The sequence below is a fragment of the Anguilla anguilla genome, chromosome 4 (genome assembly GCF_013347855.1).
Source record: "Anguilla anguilla isolate fAngAng1 chromosome 4, fAngAng1.pri, whole genome shotgun sequence".
Taxonomy (NCBI): domain Eukaryota; kingdom Metazoa; phylum Chordata; class Actinopteri; order Anguilliformes; family Anguillidae; genus Anguilla; species Anguilla anguilla.
The window spans coordinates 20751730-20775047 of NC_049204.1; the positions used below are offsets into that span (position 1 = coordinate 20751730).

Sequence of the window (23318 nt, forward strand, 5' to 3'; positions counted from 1 at the left end):
AGTATAACTGCTGATTGTGTGAGTGAAGTGTTGCAGGTGAAAAGCATGAAGGGTGTCTGTGTGTGTCGAACGGGTCCGCAACCTGGTACACTAAAGCAGGAGCAGGTCAAGTCCACCCACGTAGCTGCATTTACCTATTTTTGCTTTGTTTGCTTATGGGAGGTAAACGAGGACTTTTATGCAGGCAGATCTGAGGCCGCCCGTGAGTGAGCCTCAGTTTGGTTGCTGTTAGTGAGGGAGAGCTGCTTACTTGGATAAATGGGCTTGCTGGGTCGCGGTGAAAAAGTGCTGAAGAGTCTAATAATAGTGCAATTAGTTTAATGGGGAGACCGATTTTGTTCGCTCCCTTTGATGCCAGCAGTGTGTGTGTGTGTGTGTGTGTGTGTGTGTGTGTGTGTGTGTGTGTGTGTGTGTGTGTGTGTGTATGATTTTGCGCTCAGTTATGTTCTTTCTTTTGCAGAGCGGGGATCTACAGCCCACCTGGACCTCACAGAGTTAATTGGAGTCCCTCTCCCTCCGTCTGTCTCCTTCATCACCGGCTACGAGGGCTTCCCGGCCTACAGCTTCGGGCCCAACGCCAACATCGGGCGGCTGACCAAGACCTTCGTGCCGGACCCCTTCTTCCGCGACTTCGCCGTCATCGTCACCATCAAGCCGACGACGACCCGGGGAGGGGTGCTCTTCGCCATCACGGACGCCTTCCAGAAGATCGTGTACCTGGGCCTGGCCCTGACCCCCGTGGAGGACCAGACGCAGAGGATTATTATGTACTACAGCGAGCAGGGGTCCTCGCGCTCCCAGCAGGTGGCGTCCTTCAAGGTGCCCGACATGTCCAACAAGTGGAACCGCTTCACGCTGACGGTGCAGGACGACGAGGTGCGGCTGTACATGGACTGCGAGGAGTACCACCGCATGGCGTTCCAGAGGGGCCCCGGCAGGCTGCGCTTCGAGGCCAGCTCGGGCATCTTCGTCGGCAACGCCGGGGGCACCGGCCTGGAGAGATTTGTGGTGAGTGGGCCTTCGTGGCTCTTTCCTTACAACTGTGTGCGTGTTCCTGCGTGCTTCTTTGTATGTGTGTGTGTGTTGCTATGTGTGTTTCTGTGTGCTTCTGCGTATGTGTGTGTGATTTGTGTGTGTTTGTGTGTGTGTGTGTGTGATTTGTGTGTGTGTGCTTCTGTGTATGTGTGTGTGTGTGTGTGTATGTGTGTGTGATTTGTGTGTTTGGCCATGGAAATAGCCTTTGTGCACCGAGCCACTGGAGACGTGAGAGATTTCCATGATAAAGGGCTTTGCCTCTTTCGATGAGCCCAGACTTTAATTTAACACCTCGCTACACAGTGAATGAAGCACTCCAGAAAATACTCTCACTGTCAAGTTTCCCCTTTCATTGCACCGAGGCCTGCATTCTGTCTCAGCCGCGGTGCAGTTTGTCCTTAAGTGCACGCTGATGCGCTGCATTGTTCTCATGCAGCCTCGTGAATCTCACCACCCGCACATAATGAATTTTTTAGAGATGAGGAAGCTGACACTTGCCGAAAAATCATTTCTCCGGGCGAATGGAAATTTTTCCAGCGTGTACGCTGAACCGAGGAGTCTCAGCTGCGGCTGTTTTGCATGCACTTCTTAAGGAGGTTTGATGATCTGAAGCCAAAAGATTTCGTTTCACATTGCATGATGTGTGCCATAAATCGACAGCGTGACTCTCTGGCATCATCTTTGAATTACACTCGCGTCTGAAGCATGGGAATTGAAGTGAGGAATGCTTTAGCTAATGCCCGCTGGAATCTTTGTGTTGGCAGTGTCATTGTTTTATACGACTGTGTCATTAGGTGGACATTTGCCTCCAGAAGGGAAAGTTGAACCATTACCAGCCTTTATCGGTGTGCTTAAGTACCCAGCTAGCTATGCAGAGCTACTTTGCATTCGTTCCAGCCATGTTGTAAATTGGTACAGATCATGCTTGCTTGCAGGGAAACCTGTAAAGGACTGCTTTCCACACAATGTAAAAATGTTCTTTGGTTTGCTGGGGTATGTAAATGGAATTTTGGATGTATAGTGGCAGGCTGTACCCCCCCTCCTTACCTACTTCTGTTGAATGCTCTTTATGTTTAAAAGGGTAACTTGGAGTTTATTTGATGTGTCAGTAGCCTGGTGTCAAAACCCTCTTTGAGTGTCCTCTTCCCATCAAACACAAGATGGAATTCAACTCAGCTGTACAGAGTTTGACAGCATTCAGAGTGATGATTCGTGTCTGTAAAATGGAAGCACTCTAGCACAAGTACAGAACAGTGGACAGGCTCATTTAGTTGAATTGACCAATCAGAGCAGGGAATTTCTCACAGTGAGAAGATTTCAAAAACCTGCCTCTACCCCGTTCTTCTCCTTGTTATAATTTCACACAGAACATTTCTTTGTCTTCACTGGTTGCTGAGAATGATGCATAGGCCCTTTTGAATTACACCCACTTGAACATTACTAATGAATGAAATAATTCGCCAGACACATTTGCGAGAAATCTTTCCAGTGGCAGAGAGGCACGCTGTGGGGAGAACATTTTTAATTTCCCACCTGTGTTTTCAGAAAGTCACTGCCAAGAAAAGAGATTAAGCGCTACGTTTACATTTCTGTCACCGTACTGACATTCATTACCACCCATGATACATAATTTGGTGTTTAAGTCTTTCAGGATTGTTCTCATTATTTGCAAATTTGTTGTAAACAATTCTGAAGGCTGGCTGAATGCTTCCTTACTTTTTTCTGTGAGAGGAGAGTATTCATTGTTGTGGAACAGCTTTGCCGTATCCGGAAGGATACAGAGAGGATGTTACAGAAACCACAGGCCCAGGTCAAGGCAGAAGAGGATGCTGGGTAGGACCTAAATACCACATACCGACGGTCCCTATCTCCTACAGAGGAAGAGGGAGTTTAAAGTAGAGATTGTTTTATAAATATCTGGTGCAGGATTCTTTCGTCAAGATCAAATAAGAGCCAAGGAGGGGGTGCGTTCCACAATGAGCATGGAGACGCTCCAGATTTCTCCCTTATCGGGAATGTCAGGGGCTTTTCAGAAACTAGGTATCTGGTTCCTCCCTTTCACTCATCTGCCAGAGACACTGGCGGTCTACCCAGAATCCTCTCTGATCCCGATTGCAGTTCTGTCGCAGTCTTTGTTTGGACTCGGTCCGACTGACACGCCAGCCCGAGCCTGGATGAAATGATGAAACGCATGCCTCGGTCACAAGCCCAGCAAGACCGGCCTCTTTCTGACCGGCCTATGAAGGAAGGAAAAAACCTAGAAGCGGTCAGCATGGCTTCCAGCAGCTAACGCGTTTATCTTTAGCAGCCATGCTTGAGATACCGTGTCTTTACCTGTGAATAACAGCAATAAATAGCTGCTGCGGGTCAGACATGGGCTCCACGCTTCACTTAGAGCCGCGCTATGTAAGGGTATAGCGGGGAGCTATGAGCTGTGTGCTAGCTGCTGATAGCATGTGAGGGAAATGAATGATTGAGACATTCTTGGCAGGCGGCAGCAGTGCATTTTGTTGCGGTCGGTTCTGAGACGGAATGGGGGTTTTGATGGAGGAGTTCTGAAGATTGAAATTGCATTTTGACGGCGACATTTTTTTTCTGATTCAAATTGTAAGCGCATGTCGCCATGGCGCACTGTGTTATGGTTTGTAGCGCTGCCAAGTGGAATATGAGCCACAGATCACGAGGACAAAACCGCCGTACCGCAGATATCTCTCCAACCCTGTCGTTTCGGTTTGCGGGGTCCTGGGACGGAGCCTGATTACATGATAACAGCAGACCACGTACCACATTCACAGCTCATTGAATACCTTGTAATTTCCTGTATTGTGTTATTACATATTAAATGTTTCGCCCCCATTGTAATTCCTGGCTTTCCTACAAAGCAGCCGGCAGCATCTTGTAATAATATTCACAAATTATCGTCACAGATTATAATCATAGGGGTGTGTACATGGAAGTGTATCGCTCCTGTCCTGATTATCAGACACTGTTCTGTATCAGTGTATAGAGGTGCCCTGTAAGGTTAGCTAACCATACTTGTTCTTGCAGACAGCAAAAGACACCCAGATACCTCCATTCCTAATGTGCATGTGCATCCAGTCCTCTGTCTCTGGCAAGATCAGATGGATTCTTTTTTTTAAAGAATTGTTTGATGAGCTGACAGACAATTACGATTTTCAATTACCATTTGATCTGTTGCTTTTTTGTTATTCTCCAGTTCATTACTGGCATTTAGCAGATGCTCTTATCCAGAGCGACTTACACAACTTTTACGTAGCTTTTACATTGTATCCATTTAACAGCTGGGTATATATACTGAAGCAATGCAGGTTGTATTGTACCCTCAAGCAAGTACCTTGCTTGAGGGTACAATGGTCGTGTCCTACCTGGGAATTGAGCCTGTGACATTCACGTTACAAGACCAGTTCCATTATACCACACTGCCGTACAGTATCGTGTTTTGATGCTCACATGCACCTTTATGGTGTTTGTCCTAATATACAATTTTTTGGCTGGACCGCAACAGCGGGGCCAGCCTTACAAACGCGAATGTCTGTGACTGACTGACTGAGTGACTGAGTGATGAAGTTACACCATTGGCCGGCCGAGTTATGAAGTTACACCATTGGTCAGCCGGATCACGTGTGTTAGGTCCAGCCATATACTAGTTTTTAACCTGGTCTTGTTTTTGCAGTGTGCTATTTTGTACTGCACTGCTATAATTAGCTTTATGACTGGACGTATGGCTGTTCATGCTACTACCTTCTATCATTAACACCAGTTATTATTATTATAATAATATTTCTAAAAGTTATTATTCTGCATATTAAGCAGTAATTTAATCCCATCCCAGAAGGGCTTATAAAGAAGGGTGAAGTTGTAATTGGGTCCTTCCCGCTTTATATGGGAAACACATTCCTGTGGCACTGCAGAGCAAGCTGTGTGCCAGGAGACAACACTCACCAGCTGGGTTTGGGCTCTTTGTTTACACGGCTCTTCACTCACACAGCTCTGCGCTCTTTCTCTCCTCTGGGCAACGGCATCGTTCTTTTCTCTTTCCTGTTTTCGAGGCTGCGGTGGCGTGCATTGTGTATTTTCTCCTCCCCTTATACGGCGGCTGTGTTGTGCTTCACTTCCATTTCAGGCCGTCGGAAAGCTCTGGAAGTCCGTTCTGCCTTTTTCTCTTCTGCAGCGCGGGCCTCTGCTTTTTGCGTGCGATTTCTTCGGCTCTGTCGTTCCTCTGTTGTTGCCTTGGTTTTTTTATACGTCGGGTCGAGTCTGACCTCACTTTCAGAGGACACACTTTCTTCCCCGAATCCGCTCATCAGACAGATGCACTGCGCCAGGGGAAAATGTGTTGACACTTACATCAGCTTTGTTCCTTAAAGAGGAGCTCTATGGTATGATCTTCTGTATAGTATCAGATGAGAGCGAATGTGGAAAAGGCGTGGCACGGTGCCCTTTTGTGTTTCCGTAAGGTGTCCTGGTTGATGTCCCAGCTCTCGGAGTAGATGAGCTCTATGGTCTGGAATAGAGTGCCGATCACAGCGGCGCTGACTGGGGGGTCCCAGAGTTGGCCATGACATCATCAGGGAGGGAGGGGTCCAGTTGGGAAGGTGTTCTGTATAGTATACATCAACGACTCTACTGGCGGATATACCAGCTGGAGTGAAGCATAGTCCTCTTACACAATGAGGTGGGGTCCGGGGGTAAAATACTGGTTAAACAGTGTCATTCATGCGAAGCACCACCTTAACGTAGCTCCCCCGAATTTCAGCTACTTGAGCGCTAATAGCTCTCCCTTGTCGAGAATCTTCAGCCTCAGAGTGAGCGAGTGAGTGAATGAGCATGTGAGTGAGTGAGTGAGTGAGTGAGTGAGTGAATGAGCATGCAAGTGAGTGAGTGAGTGAGTGAATGAATGAGCATGCAAGTGAGTGAGTGAGTGGGTGAGTGAGTGAGTTACAAGCTAGCTAAGCTTTGCACTTATAAATGAATCCTATATAGAGTTTGTGTGTGCCAGCGATAGCACATAAACACAGGCCACATGGCGAACGCTCACGCAGCAGATGAGCTGCGTGTGGAAGCCAGCGAGGGGCCGTTCCGGCGCTCCGCTCTGATTGGGTCGCGTGGAGCGGGCCCGCTTCCACGTGGACCACCGCCATATTTTATCTGGACCGTGTTTGAAGTTCCGCTCGTCTGGCTACTGCACCGCTGAGCGAGGGAGAGGCGGTGACGTGGCGGGTCCATAACCCTCTCTCTCTCTCCGCTCCCCTCAGCCGGGCGGGGTCCTGTCCCGGGTCACCGCTGGGTGAGCCCCGCCCACGAGGGAGCCCGGTTCTGACCCGGGTACTGGCGGGCAGAGGAGCCAAAGCATACCTGCGCTCGTATTTAGACCTGTGGGGGTGGGGGTGGGGGTGGGTGGAGGGGGGGGTGTTGTGCTAATGAAGCGGGCTGGAGAAGTAATTGTGCGGGTAATGGGATCCGTGGGGGGGGGGGGGCAGCGGGCCCATAAACCCCCACGGACTTCCTGTTTACAGGAACGGAGGAGACACTTTTCCAGCACTAATCGAAAAGGGCCAGTAAGGTGCAGCGGTCAACCGGAGGAGGATCCTCTCGCAGTCAGATTGCTGTTTCCTGATGTCATATTGATGTCACTTTCTCGAAGTGCACTCGTTATGTGCCAAAAAAAACTCTTCCTCAGTCAGGTCAGGACTTAGCATGTGTCACTTGCTTCATTTCCGAATCCTAAGAATAAATGAAAACGCTTAGCTTATTTCTGGAAGCATGCACCAAGTGCTGTTTAACTTGAGCTGTTATTTATAGCCTAAGCAGATGTCCCCCATTTGGTTTGCCATCATTCACATTCCCCCTGTCCCCGGTGCCTGCTTGAAGGCACAGTTGTCGCCTTAAAGACATGTGGTGACTCTGTGCATGTTGTACTTTAATTAATTACCTGCCCCACCTTTGGCCTTTAGCCTTTAGAGGCTAATGTTACTTAAAATCCCCGTAGCGTACGATGACTATTCTCTGGAATCCAACCTGGTCCCAGCTGTAGTCCCAGCTGAGGTGGAAAATCCCAGTTAAGAAAGTAAAATTCCTCTCCAGTATTTTGTTCCAATGACCTGGATATGCTAATTGGCACAATTCTCCAGCCAGAGAGGTAGAACTAATTAGTGAAATCAGCTGGCTGAGTTCATGGGAGAAAGAAACTCATGGCAGGACTTTTACTTTCTGAACCCTGGACTTTGCACCTCTGGCTCTAGTGCTGGCAAAGCAGGCGGTATCTTGTGCATTGCTTTGGGAAGCTATGCACTAACAGGCATTGGATACAGTTAGATTTGGACTTGGACAACATGGCCTGTGTGGGATTTCTCTCCTGTGCCTGGCACCTCTCCACAAGTAACATTCCCCCAGTCACCAGAGCCTGATGATAGTTTGTTGTGTGCATGTGTGTGTGTGTATGTGTGTGCATGTGTGTGTGCAGACTCTTCCACAAATATGGCGACTGAGTTCAGTCACCAAGTTAACTAGCCAGCTATCATGCTAACACCACTGCAAAGATAATTCTACTTTAAATCTATTTTGCAGGTCTGTGAACCGCTTACTAATTGGTCAGAAATTATTTCTTGACTATCTGGCTGTCATGCCAAGCACAAAACCCAATAGCTAACAAGCAAACTGGCTAGTTAACTGGCTGGCTGGCTGGCTAGCATCTCTTGGTTTAATTAAATTCAGTAATGTTAGAGCTTGAAATAATGCACACGGATTATAGGCTGAAACGACTACATTTCTAACCTCATACCAGGCTGATTCTAGTAGATACAACTTCTGTTGTACTCTTAAAGCAGGTACATAGCCTGAGACACTTCAGTAAATATCAAGCTGCATAAAAGGGTTGTATGTGAAAACAGAGTAAGCCCTGTAATTTGCTCTAGTTAAGAACATCTTCTGAATGCCTGAAATGTAAAATGTAAATGTCTGCCATTTCTGTTAATCTTTCTTTTTTCGGTGTCTCCATTTCTACAGGGCTCCATTCAACAGCTAGTGCTCATGCCAGACCCTAGAGCTGCGGAGGTGCAGTGCGAGGAGGATGATCCCTATGTGAGTTTCCTGAGCTACAGTTAGCATTCATCCTGCAGAAGAGTCTGGGAGAAGGGAGGGTGGAGAACTGGCGAATCTGATCGTTCTGTCAGTAGTGGAATCTTTGCTCCCTCTAGTGGTGGAGCGGGAACATGGTAGTTGGGTTTTGGTTTGCCACAGTTTTGAGTGACTCGTTAGCTTGCGGTGAAACTTTTTTGTATATGGTTCATGTTCACAGAATATCAACTGTCTACTTCTAAGATTTATTTATGCAATTTTCCTAAATGTAAACGAGTCTCAATGTTGTTATTGCATATAATAATTACAAGTCAAATTGGCTATAGCTCAGTCCAAAATATGTTGGGAGTGCTCTAACAGTAAAACTATATTTAGATGCATTTTATGATTGAAGTTTATATATGATGTAGATTGATTTCATTTATTGTCAAACATTATTTCAGTAACTTTTTAGTATTATGGACAGTATGGTTATCAGTCCTTTCCAAAAGTCAGTTTACTTGAGGTAATGGACCACCATTGAGATAATTCTTCTTGTTCATAATGTTCAAAAGAAGTTCAAAATGCTCAAATTACTAGTGTTACTTTGGATTGAATTTAGAAAATCAGGTCTGTATATCTGATACATTTGTGCGTGTGTGTGTGTGTGTGTGTGTGTGTGTGTGCATGCATGTGCGTGTGTGTGTGTGTGTGTGTGTGCATTCATATGCGTGTGTGTGTGTGTGTGTGTGTGTGCATACATGTGTGTGTGTGTGTGTGTGTGTGTGTGTGTGTGTGTGTGTGTGTGTGTGTGTGTGTGTGTGTGTGGTATTATTTCAGGCTTCCGGGTATGGCAGTGGGGACGACAGCTTAGACGACAGGGAGACGATGGATGAAGTGAAGAAACGTGTGGATGAGAAAGAGATCACCTCTGCATGGGTAAGAAAGCACAGGCCTGCCATATCATCACATAGAGGACTTCAGCTCTGAATGAAAAGAACCAGACTCACCAAACAAAATATGCCGCAGTCACAACAGCTGAAAACAACAACAGCCGTTAGAAGTTCCTGATGTTTTTGGATGTTGTTTGAAGAAAACAGTTCCTCCCTTATAGGAACCCGATTATCTGCACACTGTGTTCTTTTGCCGATATCTCAGCCGTGTACTTCAGATAGGGTGACGGGAATTTCCTTCAGCACTTGGCTGGCAATACAAGGGCTTCAGTAGATTACTTTGTGTTCTTAAAAGCGGCTCATCCTGTGTTTCTGATAAACCATTAGGGCGGGTGAATTCCACATTATTATTAACACTTTTATGGAAGGCTCCCCCAAACAGGATTTCACTCCTCTGCTATGTTTCCTTCCTCAACTCTGCCAGACATGGTTACTTTTGGTTACTCACTCTGTTTGGACTGACCACTTACAAAGTAGAAGGGTGCGGGTGCTCCTAAGGCGATAAATGCCTCAACGTGATATAAGATTCAAGAAATAAAATACTTATTTATTTTTAATTAAAAAACCAAGTGATTTGATGGATTTAGTTTCAACATTTATTTTTAGATCGCTGCTCTAGCAGTTTGTTGTTTTATGGGTAATAATGTTCTAGAATCTTCTCGATTTCTTTCTCCACTGCATGTTTGCTGCATTTCAGCAGCAGTTGTGGCTCTAGAGCAGCGGAGATTTCTACATTGTCTGTGTCGTCAAGGATACAGGCAATGATGCACATCAGAGTTAAGTGCCACTTGAATCTTGGGTGCCATTTGTCAGAACTGGACTCAACACGGTGTAACATGTTGTAATGCAATGCAATGATTTTATTAAATACATCTTGAAATCTTAAAGTAATTAAAAGGACTGATGACTCAATATGTAATCTCTGACCAACAGGGATGGAGGTAGCCTGTTATGCCTTCTTAAGTAGCTGTTATGAAACAATAATAATATTTCATAATGTTTAAAATATTTTAAAATAGTGTACTTTTCATTCATAATCACAAAAATTTGTAAATTATTATTATTACCTACTAGGAAACACTTTCATAGTACATCTTCATGAAAATCTCTTACTTGAATCCTAACCCTTACAGAACTCTCCCCCCCTTACACTGAAATTAGGTGGGTCACTTTATAGATATGACTTATGTATATCCAGTCGGCTGTTCTATTAGTCTCTCTGTGCAGATGTATGTGTGGCCATTGCTGGGCTACACTTCATCTTTATGCAGACCACACTCATCCACTGTAGTTGTTGGTGGTTGGGATGTTTCAGGAAATACTTAAGCAATTTTTCACTCAAGCTGATACAGAACAGTTTGAATGGAGAGCAGTGAGCCCTGGCTTTTGGGAGCAGGGCTGTTCAGGGGGCTGAGTTACCCCCCCCCCCCCCCTGCCAGCTGCACATTGGCTGACGTGTTCTCCACCCGAGCAGGGGGGCAGTCCCGGCCCCGGCCTCCCGTTTGTCTGGCAGAGATTTTCGCCAAAGCCACGACCACACGTCCGCATTGCAGTCCAGGCCCAGCCACGCTCCCATATTTTGGAGCCTACGTGCATAGGCCACCCTCCAAGCAGGGCAAGGCGCAATACAAAGGCCCAATTTTACAGCTAGCACAGCTGACGCCCCCTGCTGGAGGCTCGTGAAACTGTATTTACTCCCTTTTATTGCTTACTCAACTGGCTTCAGCTAAGAGCATTTGTGTCGACTCATTCTAGTTTTTCTGGCTTTCAAGTCTTATTTAATGAGAGATATCTTGTCCAGACACTAAATTTAGACTGGTGAGCTCCAGCACAACAAGCAAATAATATCAATAAAGAATATCCAACAGTAATCCAACCAAAAAACAAATCTCTGAGTGACCGGAGGGAGCATGGGAGAAGAGTTCTGTAAACAAATGTGCCCATCGGTCACGTGATGCCCTCTGTTGACCCCTCCAGGCAGAGGACTTCCTGAGCGCGCCAGTGCCAGCCCCTCCCACACAGTCACCCAATGAGGATGAAGAGGGTGCTTACTCAGGGGATGCGATGCCCACGGAAGAGCCGTCCTCCAGCCAGGGCATCATACTGACTACTGAGACTACTGAGACTACTGGGACGGGTGAGGGAAGCTTTGGCTTCTGTGTGTTTGTGTGTGTGTGTATACATGTGTGTGTACATGTAGATATGCATGCGTGTGTGTTAAATTGTGCTGGTATTCCTACATTTACGTGGCTTTCTTGTACACCATACACATTTTTCCTGTAAAAGCAGAAGACTACAAGTTGCAATGTTATAGAGCAAGATTGCCACTAGGGGGAGACAAATCTATTTTATTTGATGCGTTGTCTAGGAAACTCCACTGTGCTGTTTCCCTTGTTCTTTTTTTGTACAAGGAGAGTGTCAGAATCTTTCTACACCACCCAGAAAAATTAAGTCAAATGTCTGATGACCAGGATAAAATTTCTGAAAACTCAGAAGTTGAATAGAAACAGATGGGTTTGGAATTAGATGTTTTGGTTTAACACCTTTGCAACTTGGGTCGATTATTTTTCATCCACCACACAGGCAGACTCACTGTATCAACATTACTCTATGGTTGGTGCCGGTAGAACTGTTTTTAATGAACTGCCTGCTTATATTCTGGGGTCGGTCAGCTTGAGTCAAAACAGGAATGTATTGCAAAATACCTCTGAGCTGAACTGTTCTAAATACTGATCCTGCAGAGCATTTTGTTGATTGGCTTTTTTGGTTGTCCTCAGCAGATCCAAGCCACACAGAGAATACAGACCAAGGAGAAAGATCAGTAAGTGTGAGTACACCCTGCTGGCATTAAGATTAATGGCGACAGCATTGCGGAAAGACTGTAAATGAGTTATGGGACCTCTCAATGGACGGATCCTCTGGACTGTTCCCTCACAGAAAGGCGAGCGTGGGGATCAGGGCCCCCCTGGCCCTCCTGGACCCCCTGGACCCCCTGGACCATCCGTGCCCTCCAGAGGAGGGAGTGCAGAAGGAGGGCAGCCAGGCCCCAGGGGGCCTCCAGGGCCAAAAGGAGAAACAGGAACACCTGGGAAGGATGGCCAGCCTGTGAGTCTCTCTCTCTCTCTCTCTCTCTCTCTCTCTCTCTCTCTCTTTCTCTCTCTCACTCTGTAACTGTCTCTCTCTCTCACCCTCATTCTCTGTCTCTCTCTAACTCTCTCATTGTCTTTCAACTCTCTCAGACCTTACCTAAACCCTCAAGTGCTCTTAAAACTGTCAGGATTTACTTGTTCAGTGTATTGGACACTATAATTAAGAATTCTGATTCTGATTGTGTACGATGTGGGATTGTGTCATTATTTTTAATAATATTAAGAGAGTGAAGACAGTTATTTCACCATGCTCATCTGATACTTCAGGCTACCCATAAGTGTGTTGCATTGGCAGTTGACAGTGGCTATGACATGTCCGTCTGATTTAGCATCACAAGCAATGCACAACAAAACTCTTGGCAGACAATGGCACTTTTCGCAGTCCTGAACGTTCTACCACTCCAGAGAACATTGGCTCGTTCGCCTTATTTACTCATTTTAAAATTACCCAAACAATTCAGTTCTATTTTGGTTCTCAAACCAAGCCTTTGTTGTTTTCCATTTCCTGCTAGTTCTGTTTTGCTTTGGACAAACTGTCAACGCTAAGTGAAACGTAATGACTGAAAGATGTTTCTCCCGAGTTGCAGTGTTGCGTGTTACCATACTCATTGCCCTTGAGCGGAACAGTTAGAACTGTCCTGTAATATGGATTCCAGTAGTGATTATGACAAAGAGATTTGAATCTCTTCGATTATGATCTAGAGTGGACATTTGTTAAGGAGCATTCTTCAGGCCTCGGTAAAAATGTGAGCTTCCGCTGTCTCCAGGTGCCAAGCAGTCGAGAGAGCTCTTCTCCGTCATTAGGGAACACAGCTTCTAGCGTCATTAGGTTTTTACCATGTGTGTTATAGTCTGTTATACGTTGCTGTTAAATGTGTTCTATGTCCAGCTGAATAGATACACTGTATGTTGTGTTTGTAAAAGATCCCCCCCCTTCCCCCCCTCCTTACAGAACCCTGCTCCAGGCCAGTGTGGGGAACATCCCAGTATCTGATTCTTCATTGTTTCACTACTCTGTTTTCAATCAGGCAGCCAGTAAAAGTTGTAATGGATTTTACTTTGTATTTCAGGGGAGCCGGGGAGAAGATGGAGCTACGGTAAGTACCGTCCATTCAGTTCAGATATTATGATCAGTTTTCATTGGCAGATATATGTTTCTACTGCTGCCTACTCCCACACATATGTTTTTTTTTTGTCTTACACGTGTTTAACACCTTTCATCCCAGTCCCAGACAATAAGAGAGGGGTGGGGGTGGCAGGGGGGCATGGCATGGGAGGTGAACTCACCAAATATATCACTGAGACATATGACCTGCTGGTCTTACCACAGGTAGATTGAGACAGAATGTTCATCAGACTGAAATTACAGTTGAGCTTCAGTAAATTCATTGACAATTTACACAGATGGTGATTAGGCAGCCAGGTAGAAAGACGATTTGGCCTTGAGCAGGGTCTCTAGGGTCCGTAGCCTTACTCTTCAGCTTAGGACCATGGAATTGTTACTGAACACAGAAAGCAAACTAGGCATCTCATCACATGGACGAACAATATAAATTAGAGAAATTTACATGACTTTACATACATCCTTCAGTTAATATTTCTGTTAGCAAAGGTGGAAAATCCGGGGTCAGAAAGTAAAAGTCCTGCCATGTGTTTCTCTTTCCCCTGAACTCAACCAGCTGATTTGCCAATTGGTTCTACCACCTGGCTGAAGAACTGTGCTAATTAGCAAATCCAGGTGATTGGAACAAAATACTGAGGAAGACTTTTGGTTTGACCCCTGGATTTTCCACCTGTGTCACAAATTTATATTATAGGTAGATGTTTAAAAGGAGTGTGCCTTTCACACGTCTAAATGTCTTGGGTGTGAAAATATGGGGTTGTAGAATCCTAGCACAGATGCTGTTTTTTCTTCTCTTCCCTCCTCTGTCCAGCTTCTGTAAGTCTGAACTGTACCTCTTTACATTCAGTGGCCCCCACTCAGCCAACTGGACCTATCCAATAACTTACATATGCAAGGAATCCTGAGACAAAAAACGGGAGGGAAATTATACGGGAGCGTTGGGTGAAAACAGAACGTTGTCCCTCCATTAATTCCACTATGGTTGCGCTGCCCAGCGCGGCACTGTAGGAGGGGGTTTTGGGCTGCGGCTGGTTTGGGGGGGGGGGGGAGACACCTGGTAGCCTTTCATGTCTCCCGCCCCCTGATTGTGGGAAGCGTCACCGCCCCCGCACCTGATTAGCCGAGCCGGAGGGCGTGACCCCCGGGGCACACGTGTGAGGCCCCATCTGCGTGCGCCGGGCCTGCCTCCTGCAAAGCAGCGAATAGTGCATACTCTATAGCACATACTGAAAACTGTCAATTTCTTCACACACTGTCCAGTAATGAAACCACTTTTATCTGAGGGAATATTATTTCTCCAAATGGATACGAAGCTGAAAAACAAAAGTCACTGACCGTGTCGTCTGAGTTCCTCAGTGATTCTGCAAGGCTTCTTATAGTAAACAGATGACGAGTTGGCTTGAGTGGCTCTGTATTGATGTGGCTCTTTGGTGCGGAGTGTTTGTGGGGAGCTGCCTCTGGCTCTGGGAGAGGGGTGTTCAATCCGAAAAAAAAAAAGTGATTCCTGTGCTCCTCCCACGCAGGGAGCCCAGGGCCCGCAGGGATTTCCCGGATTGGGAGGAGACCTGGGACCCAAGGGAGAAAAGGTACGGAAACACGAGCGCACGCGCGACCTTCCCGTATACCCCGTTTTGTGTTTAATGTGTGTGATCGCCAGTCACCAGTATTTCACCTCCCAATCTGCGGAGGTCGAGGAATGCAGCAAGTGGGATATATGCCGTGTGTGGCCAGTACTTACGCTATTTCAGGGGAATTTAGCTGGAGATTCATAGTCTGTTCATCTTCTGACTGTAGTCTCAAGTTTGAACACTTGTTAGTGATTTATTAAGTCATTAACGAGTTTGTTCAAGGGTGAGCTTATGGGAAATAGAAGCATTTCTGAGGCCAGAATTTTTTAAGGAGAGGTCATGACCACCGCCCAGCAAAGAAGTTGTCTGGGGTTATGCTGAAAGATTTGTGGGGAAAGGCAATTGTTCTCCTGCTGAACATTTTCCAAAGGCACATTTTCCACGCTCCGTTGACTTATTATATTGCGTGCCCTGCCCACGGTTACTTTCCGAACTTCCTTCCTTCTGAGCGGTGATGCGCTGCAGCCAGCTCAGAGCAGCTCCGTGGGCCTAGCAGGCTCCTCCTCCAGGTGCACCCTGGCCGTAGTGTGCAGCGCTATTAAAAGCAGCTGTGCTGGAGCCTGCCAGGTGAGCTGCAGCTGCGGCTGGTTTAGAGGAGGTCTTTTAACACGTGAAGATGGCTGGGTTCCTTGACATTCGACCATTGCTGCTTTCATGCTTGATGATGGAGGATGCTTGAAGATTTAAACTGAACAGCGGGGTCATTCTGGAAGACTGGGTGTCTCCTACCACAAAGTTGCGAATGAGAGCGTTGGATTTCTTTGATTATGTGAACAGAACCAGTCTCGGTGAATCAGTCGTTAATGTGTTGGTACATACCACCGCAACAGAGCTGCAATATAGCGAATTTCTGACAGTAAATCTGGCCCTATGCAATGACTGCTGTGCTCCTGTCTCTGCAGGGTGATCCTGGAGTGGGCCTCCCCGGGCCTCCCGGGCCACCTGGCCCTCCAGGCCGTCCCAGCCCTCCCAGGCCCTCGGTGTGTAATCTCCCGGCCCTACAGTGTATGAGTCTGTGATACTGTGACTGCTGAGTGATTGTGCATTAACTTGCCGTCCTGGTGAATTGCAGGATGGTATCGATGCTTACGGCTCTGGGTTCGGGGACTTTGACAGCGACGCAGAAATAGTCAGAGTGAGTATCCAGTCCTGCTTTACTCGTGAAATATATTTTTACTCTTTTTGTGCGCTTTACAGCATATCTGTCAATATCAACTTGAGCTTGCACTCTGAATTTGATGGCTTGGTCTGCTGTCAAACTGTAGAGGGCGCTGTGTCTAAAATGAATGCATGCCCTCAGTGCATATATGTACTCAGGAACTACAAGTTTCATTCATTTGTATTGGTTTGATATTATTTGAACTTATTGTACAAGTAACACTGATGCTGATAACATTGTGGCACACATCCATAATTTTGGATTATTTTTGTATTAAAGCAGTGCATATTAAAATTTTATGTATACACAAATGTCTGTGTACCCATAGGGCCCCCCTGGTCCTCCCGGTCCCCCAGGAAAACCTGGCCCCCCAGGGCCCGGCACATCTTTTGGCCCCACGATGGGCCTGCTCCCGGGGCTGCCCGGCGCCCCAGGGAATGATGGGAAGAACGGAGAACCGGGTAAACCCGGGTTACCTGTGAGTATACACCCGTCTGTTCTGACTTTATTTGCACACAGCACACGTTCGTGGCAGGGTACCCTGTAATGGTCACTGACTCTAACCTCAGTACCGCATTCGCTGTATGTGCCAACAGACCATTTGAAGTGACATTGACTGTATTTAGCCCTGGTCTAAATGTCCTTTACTAACCATTGTCAGGGAACAGATTAGATTTAACATTCGTCTTGCTGTTGGCCAGGTTTTTACAGTAACATTCATTTTGTTGGCGAGGTATGTCTGGTAACGTTTTTGGTGAGGTTATGTCAAATGTAGATTTCATATGGCCAGTTTGAAAAGTCCTGTAATGACTCAGGTGTGGTTATGTTTTTTTCCTGTCCTTACTCTCATCTTTGACCTCCGTGACCTGGCCTTTGTTGCAGGTGTTTGATCAGTGGTTTAGTGGGTCTGCCTCTGGTTTTGACTCTGAATTTGACCCCGGAGAGGTATTGCGCTGGTTTGGTCAGGCCACTGAACCAGTAGGCTATGAAAGGCAGCATTTTCTCTCAAAACCTCCAAGCTCCCATGTTTCTTAATCTCCCCACCCCACACACTGCAAGTATTCTGCACAATTGACATGGCATGGCCTTATTCAATAAACATCCGTCGGTGTGTATGCGTGCACGTCTGAGTCAGTGTGTGTGTGCGTGGGTGGGTGAGCTGCAACCAGATAACCAATGTTTTGGACTTGAGGTTTCTGCCAAAGATTGGTCAGTGCAGCCATGCCCTTACAGCAGTCAGCTCCATGGTACTGTGCTAATGCTTAGTGGTCATTTATCTCAACAAGATTTCTCACGCCCATCTGCACGTGTTGATGCGCTCGGTCAGTGATGCTGCGGTTCTGGACCCGTATTGGCCGAGCCTGTGACGTGTCATAGACCCGAGTTCTTTAAACAAAGAATCCCGCTGCGGGGGACGACCCGAGGAGCGCTCGTCAGCCAATCGGCTCCAGGGGGCGTTTGTACCGTGAGCACACGAGGCTCCGTGGCGAGGGTTAAAACCGCGAGCGAGGAGAGAGGAGCCGTGGGCTGCAGCGCGTGCGTTCTCCCGACGCCACTTGAAAGCGGCCCGTGTTTATAAACAGCCGCCATTCTCTCTCTCCACGATAAACACCACGCTGGCCTCCGCCTCTCCCTGTGTGGTCTGCTACGCGCGTGTTCCCGCCCCCCTCCAAGCGTACACAGCTCTGACATCTCGTCTGCTCAAAGCCTGGGTCAGGCTTCAACTGTTCAAACAGGGCTTTGGGAATTTCCGTCCTAATATTTGATCGTGTAAATTTCCCTCCAATTAACTTTTAAAGGTTGATTTGTTGGCCGCGGGCCCAGAGAACCTATTGAAGGATTTGATTATTGCTTTAAGGATAACAGGGTTACCCTGTATCAAATTAGCAAGCTTCCCACAGATGAGGCCCTGGGCCTTTTGACTGCACAGAAAGCAACGGAATCTTACCTGTGAACGCTTCCTTGGATTTCTCTTGATTTGACGTTGGATTTATTTTTCCAGTTTGTAACTGCTGAAACATGATTGCAATGTTTTGCAGAACTTTTATTTGCACATCGGCTTTAGTTGTTCAGAAGGTGCTGGTGATACAGATACCTGTAAAAAAAAAAAAAAAAAAAATCATTTACCCAATTAATGCAATCTTTTGTGATGACTGACAGCAAGATTCACCAATGAAAGCTAGGATCATGTGGGCTTTCACTTTGACCATCCTTCTTTTTGAGTATGGAGCATGGAGAATTTGGTTGCAGAATTTTAAATAGGGCATGTGTTTAAACTGTTGGGAAAAGCAGGACTCCACTCATGGAGCTAAGCTCAGACAACTATATGTGCTTCCCCAGGAACATGGTTTATCTGCATTGTTGGTGAAAATCTGCCTTTTCAGTCATGATTATTGTAACCTTTTACTAACCACATCTACTCAACCTTAACATAAGTATACTTACTTCACACACCATGTATGTATATTCATTGAAAACGTAAATGCCATGTGAAATGCAAGTATTATTATTTTTTAGAAGGCCTCATAATCTTCCATCCTGAACTGTTCACTGCTTGCCGAAGCAGTTAGCATCATTTTGATGTTACAAAGTATGTCAGCTTTGTACATCTGAACACATTAACTCATGGTGTTATGGAAATATAGGTGTGACATTGTTTGAATGGCTTTCCCTGTTCATAAATTTGTTGAATCGCAGTGAAACTGTAACTGCTGACTGGTGGGACTGCAGAGTCCTCATGACATTTATAACGCCTGTTTTAGGGACCCCCTGGAGTTGATGGAAAAGCGGGAACAGCAGGTGCGAAAGGGGAGAAGGTAAGCTGGATGGAAGCCACCACAAGAGTTGGGGGAAGTTGACAAATTGAAGCACTATGGTCAAAGTATTGTTTCTCTGTCGTTCTGCTCAGCAAAACTCGCCTGACGCTGGTATGGACAAAAGCGTGTTAGTTACATGATGTGTTTTGAAAGGTATTCGGTGACAGGTGGTTGTGATTATTAAATTTGGGTGATATGTTAAACAGTTCTTGTCTTCCTGGTATGTCTTTGGGTGTGTCTGTACTGTATGTAATATGTGTCTTTTTTTCTCGCAGGGTGATCCGGGCTTGACTGGACCACCTGGACTGAAGGTAATTATGTTTTGAAAGAATGTTCAATTTCAATTTAATACAAAACATTTTGCAAGTTTTGATGGTGAGAAAAGGGATATGGAATTAGTAGTGCAGTGGAGTGACACACTGATCTTGCTTTTTCGTTCAATACTTATATTTCTTTCCTTTGGCCAAGATTTTAATCTGAAAGCCCGTCCCTCAATTCACACACACACGTGCACGATGCACACACACAGGTACGCACACGCAGACACACACTCCTCACAGAAGGTTCTGTGTCTCCTCTCAGGGTGAGGTGGGAGAGCCGGGGCTCCCAGGCCCTATCGGACCTGAAGGGCCCAGGGGCCCCGTTGGCCAACATGGGCCCCCGGGGCCGCCAGGACCACCAGGGCCCCCAGGACTGGGCTCTGCCCTGGACATGGAGGTGAGCTTTGAAACGTCCAATGAAGTGAGCCCCCAATCACATGCTGCCCTTCCGTCCCAGAAGCCTTTGCTCTTTGCTCATGATCTCACTGTTGTTGTTAATCGGTTGCGTGCAGGACCTGGAAGGTTCTGGAGGACTGGGTGGGTTCGGGATGCCTGGACCCGAAGGCCCACAGGTGAGCGAGCGGGCGAGTGAGTGAGGGAGCATGGGAGAGGAGCTTGAGCCCATAACAGACCAACATCTTCCTGCAACATGAAAAAAGAGCTTGATTAAAGGACTATGTTTACATTTCCCAAGCGTATCTGATCTGGCAAAATTCTGAAAGTGTTTCAAAGTGGACTCCTGGGAGGGTGTTAAAAGTGAGCAGACCAGGAACAATCAAGCCTCAATAGCAGAGCTTTCGTTGAAGTATCCAAACATAGGTGCAGCTGAAATGTTTCCTTGGGTTTTATCATCTTGCAAAACCACCCAAGGTGCGTCTTAAAAGCTACACACAGAAAAATTAGCCTTGATCATTTCCATTTTAAAAGCATGGCCTTGTCAGTGATATCCATCGCCCCCCCCCACCCCACCCCCCCACCCCGAGCCAGAGAGAGGCCGCTGAGTTGCGCTCAGCCATGTAGGGCAGCTCTGGTGAGATGCTGCGATGCTGTCGTTGAACTTCATTACCTTATTTTATTTCTTTTTCTTCTTTCTCAGGGACCTCGAGGCCTTCCTGGCCCCCCAGGGCCCAAGGTAGGGAGACCTTGCTTAGACCATTGTGTCATACCGTTTCTTCCCCGAAACAGGCAGTGAAGTTTTTTATGGTTTTTTTTTTTTTTTTGCAGGGGGCCGACGGTAAGCCCGGTGTGGGAGAGAAGGTGGGTCCGTCACGCAACTGTTTCTCATTCATCTCGCAGAGAGAGGAAATGTACCATTTAGAACAATGTGCTTTCCATTACCGCTAATTTTCATTGAATTCCACTGAAACCATCTGTGCAAAACAAACACGCAGGTCAACCAGACGCGGGCTTTAACCCCTTCTGCGTTCTCCTTAAGGCTGAGAGGCCTGTCATTAATGAGAACGGAAAGGCTGCAGTGAGTTTGGCTTGTTTGTGCGTGCGATGCGGGTGTGAAGCTCTGGAAGTCTTGCATTGATCAAACACTTCAAACCTTCTCCAGAACACCTCCCTGACTTCCCCTCTCTAGATACTGCACATTGTCAATCGTGTTTGAAAAACCTTGTTTAGGCGTAACACGTGTATCGGTCTGTCTGGTCGCAAGATTGTGACCAAATGTCCAATGCGGTCTTCGCCTTCAGATCTGGTTTTTTGATTAATGTGAAGTACAGCTTTCTTGAAGCAATAAAGCTTGCATATTACTCTTGCCCTCCCGTGTAATTGATCTTACTTGCAAACACATGAGACTACATTTCAGTCCCCAAGCAAGGTTCTTTGTCCCCTATTGTTCTTTTGACTGTTCTTCTCTGTCCTTTCAGGGTGAGCGTGGTAATCCAGGAAGAGATGGCAACCCAGGTATAGCAGGAGTACCTGGATTAAGGGTTAGTACACCACACAGCATCTACTGCTTTCAAACTAGTACCTTTATGCTAATGCTAATAATCTGTAGCTTGACATCAGACCTGGCTTATTATGCCATACGATTCACCCAGGTTATATATTTGAGATATGTCTGTACTGTAAATATGCATTCTGAATGATTGCTATTGAGTTACACACATCTGATACTGAATTTAGCAGTTTATTGGCAGTATCTATGAAGTGCTTTACATATTGATGCTAAGCAAAGGTCCAACTCTAGGTGGCACCAAACTAAAGCTACTGTCTGCTGTTGAGCAGAACAGAATGAAGCTCACATATAAGCGCGATGCCTCGACCTTGTTTTCTCTGACGTCTCTGCCGGATATGTCCTGTCTCCTATGAACTGACCCGAGATCAGGTTGCCCAAACTTAATCAAAAACCATTTCGCTTTATTAAAAAAGTGCAGGCTGACCCGAAGGTCAGTGGGAGAGAGCAGAGTCGGTCCATCCGGTGTTTGTGGGTTTTCACCGTCGCGGTTGTTTGTTTTCTGCAGGGAGGAACGGGAGACAAGGGCAGTCCGGGAGCAAAGGTACGATGCGCCGTCATCGCCGTCAGGTCCGTCCGCCGCGCCGCCCGGCCCCCGTGTTCCCGGACCTCAGCGGAATGTTCTCTGTGTTACAGGGGGAGCGCGGCGTCGACGGGTCCAGTGTCACAGGTCCTCCTGGACCACCCGGACCCCCGGGGCCAATGATCAGCTTCCAAGATGTGAGCCGTCCTTTCCTAATGCAGACATTTCTCCAGTAATCTTCCATTATCAGGCATGACTGCACTGCAATATGGCAGCAATAATGAGAGAATGTTGCAACAAAGGAGTGTCCAGTTAGCTTGGCTCTTCACACCTGAGTACTACTGCAGACCTGACAGGGCTATAATTGAACAGATAAACTACTGGATTGGGTCATTGACCCTTATCTGTACAGAGTAAAATGTTCAGTGTTAAATCAACGCTTACAGAGCACATACTGTATGGTTCCTATTGTACTCTTATTGTACTCTATGAGAGTTGAATTGACAACTGGGCATTTTACTGTATATGGAAATGCAATGATTTTTTTATCAGGGCTTGAAGCGGTGTATATTTGGTTTGTTCAACACTCCTTACCGCCGCACCACACTTAAGATTGGTGCGTATGCACCTGTAGACCTGCCGCGGGGTCAGATTGAGAGCGTGGACTGGGTGTGGAAGGTTCCGGTGGCTCTGATGTGATGGGCTCCTGTGTCTCCCTCAGCTCCTGCTCAACGACACCGACGGAGCCTTTAACCTCACGGAGATGCAGGGACCGCCGGGGCCCATGGTGAGTGCTTGTGTTGCAGCTGAACTCCAGCTTCAGACGCCACCAATGAGAGACCAGCTTTACTCCCAGCACGCATGTGACATGAATAAAACTCGCCCTGATGCTCCAAAGACAAGCACGTCGCACGTACTTTTCTCACTCTTTTGCATATGTAATGTTTTTTGAGTGATTGTCTTATCACGTTGCATGAATGCCTAATTATTGACTGCTTTGATCGATGCCTAAAATGTCAGTGAGGATAGGTCTTTCCATATTGGAGAGTACGGCCAGTTGTCAAGTATTCTTGGCAACTCATTTTCATACTGTACCTGTTTGTCAGAAAATAATACAAAACACCTCATATCATCCCAGCTGTGGTGCTGTGGGAAGACCTTGCAGGCTGCAGCTGGCCCTGCTTTAATAGCATTAGCAGTTAACAGTGTTAACATCTGCATGTTGTACTTGCTTGTGTGTGTTTTGCATGTTGCAGGGACCTGAAGGCTTGCCAGGTCGAGCAGGATTTCCTGTAAGCTAACTTCCAATGTTCCTTAAGAAACGTGACTGCATATTTTATTGTGTGTGTGTGTGTATGTGTGTATGCGTGTGTATGCCTATGAGTGTGTGCAAACGTGCATGTGTGTTGGTGTTTTAGTGTGTGTGAGTGCCTGTGTATGTGTGTGTGTGTGTGTGCCTATGAGTGTGCTTATACGTGCACGTGTGTTGGTGTTTTAATGTGTGTGAGTGTATGCATTTCTGTGTGACTTATGGGGTCCTCTGTGTCGGGGCCTCTGCTTTGTATCCATTCC

General features: G+C 46.6%; 1 protein-coding gene across 7 annotated transcripts in view; it reads left to right on the top strand.

Moving 5' to 3' along the window:
* The window catches only part of LOC118225714 (collagen alpha-1(XV) chain-like), a 73843-nt gene that overhangs the window by 35089 nt on the left and 15436 nt on the right, over positions 1–23318 (top strand). For 3 of the 7 annotated variants that reach the window (XM_035414584.1, XM_035414590.1, XM_035414591.1), the window contains 22 exons: positions 461–1008; positions 8062–8136; positions 8953–9051; positions 11043–11202; positions 11843–11892; positions 12003–12170; positions 13285–13311; positions 14861–14923; positions 15868–15945; positions 16038–16100; positions 16453–16602; positions 18887–18940; positions 19216–19251; positions 19523–19657; positions 19773–19832; positions 20357–20392; positions 20485–20517; positions 21135–21197; positions 21732–21767; positions 21860–21943; positions 22468–22533; positions 23003–23038. In XM_035414584.1, coding sequence (XP_035270475.1) covers positions 461–1008; positions 8062–8136; positions 8953–9051; positions 11043–11202; positions 11843–11892; positions 12003–12170; positions 13285–13311; positions 14861–14923; positions 15868–15945; positions 16038–16100; positions 16453–16602; positions 18887–18940; positions 19216–19251; positions 19523–19657; positions 19773–19832; positions 20357–20392; positions 20485–20517; positions 21135–21197; positions 21732–21767; positions 21860–21943; positions 22468–22533; positions 23003–23038 — 2120 coding nt within the window. The remainder of the gene's footprint in view (positions 1–460; positions 1009–8061; positions 8137–8952; positions 9052–11042; positions 11203–11842; positions 11893–12002; positions 12171–13284; positions 13312–14860; positions 14924–15867; positions 15946–16037; positions 16101–16452; positions 16603–18886; positions 18941–19215; positions 19252–19522; positions 19658–19772; positions 19833–20356; positions 20393–20484; positions 20518–21134; positions 21198–21731; positions 21768–21859; positions 21944–22467; positions 22534–23002; positions 23039–23318) is intronic. The other 4 variants (XM_035414586.1, XM_035414588.1, XM_035414585.1 and 1 more) reach the window with 4 other exon arrangements.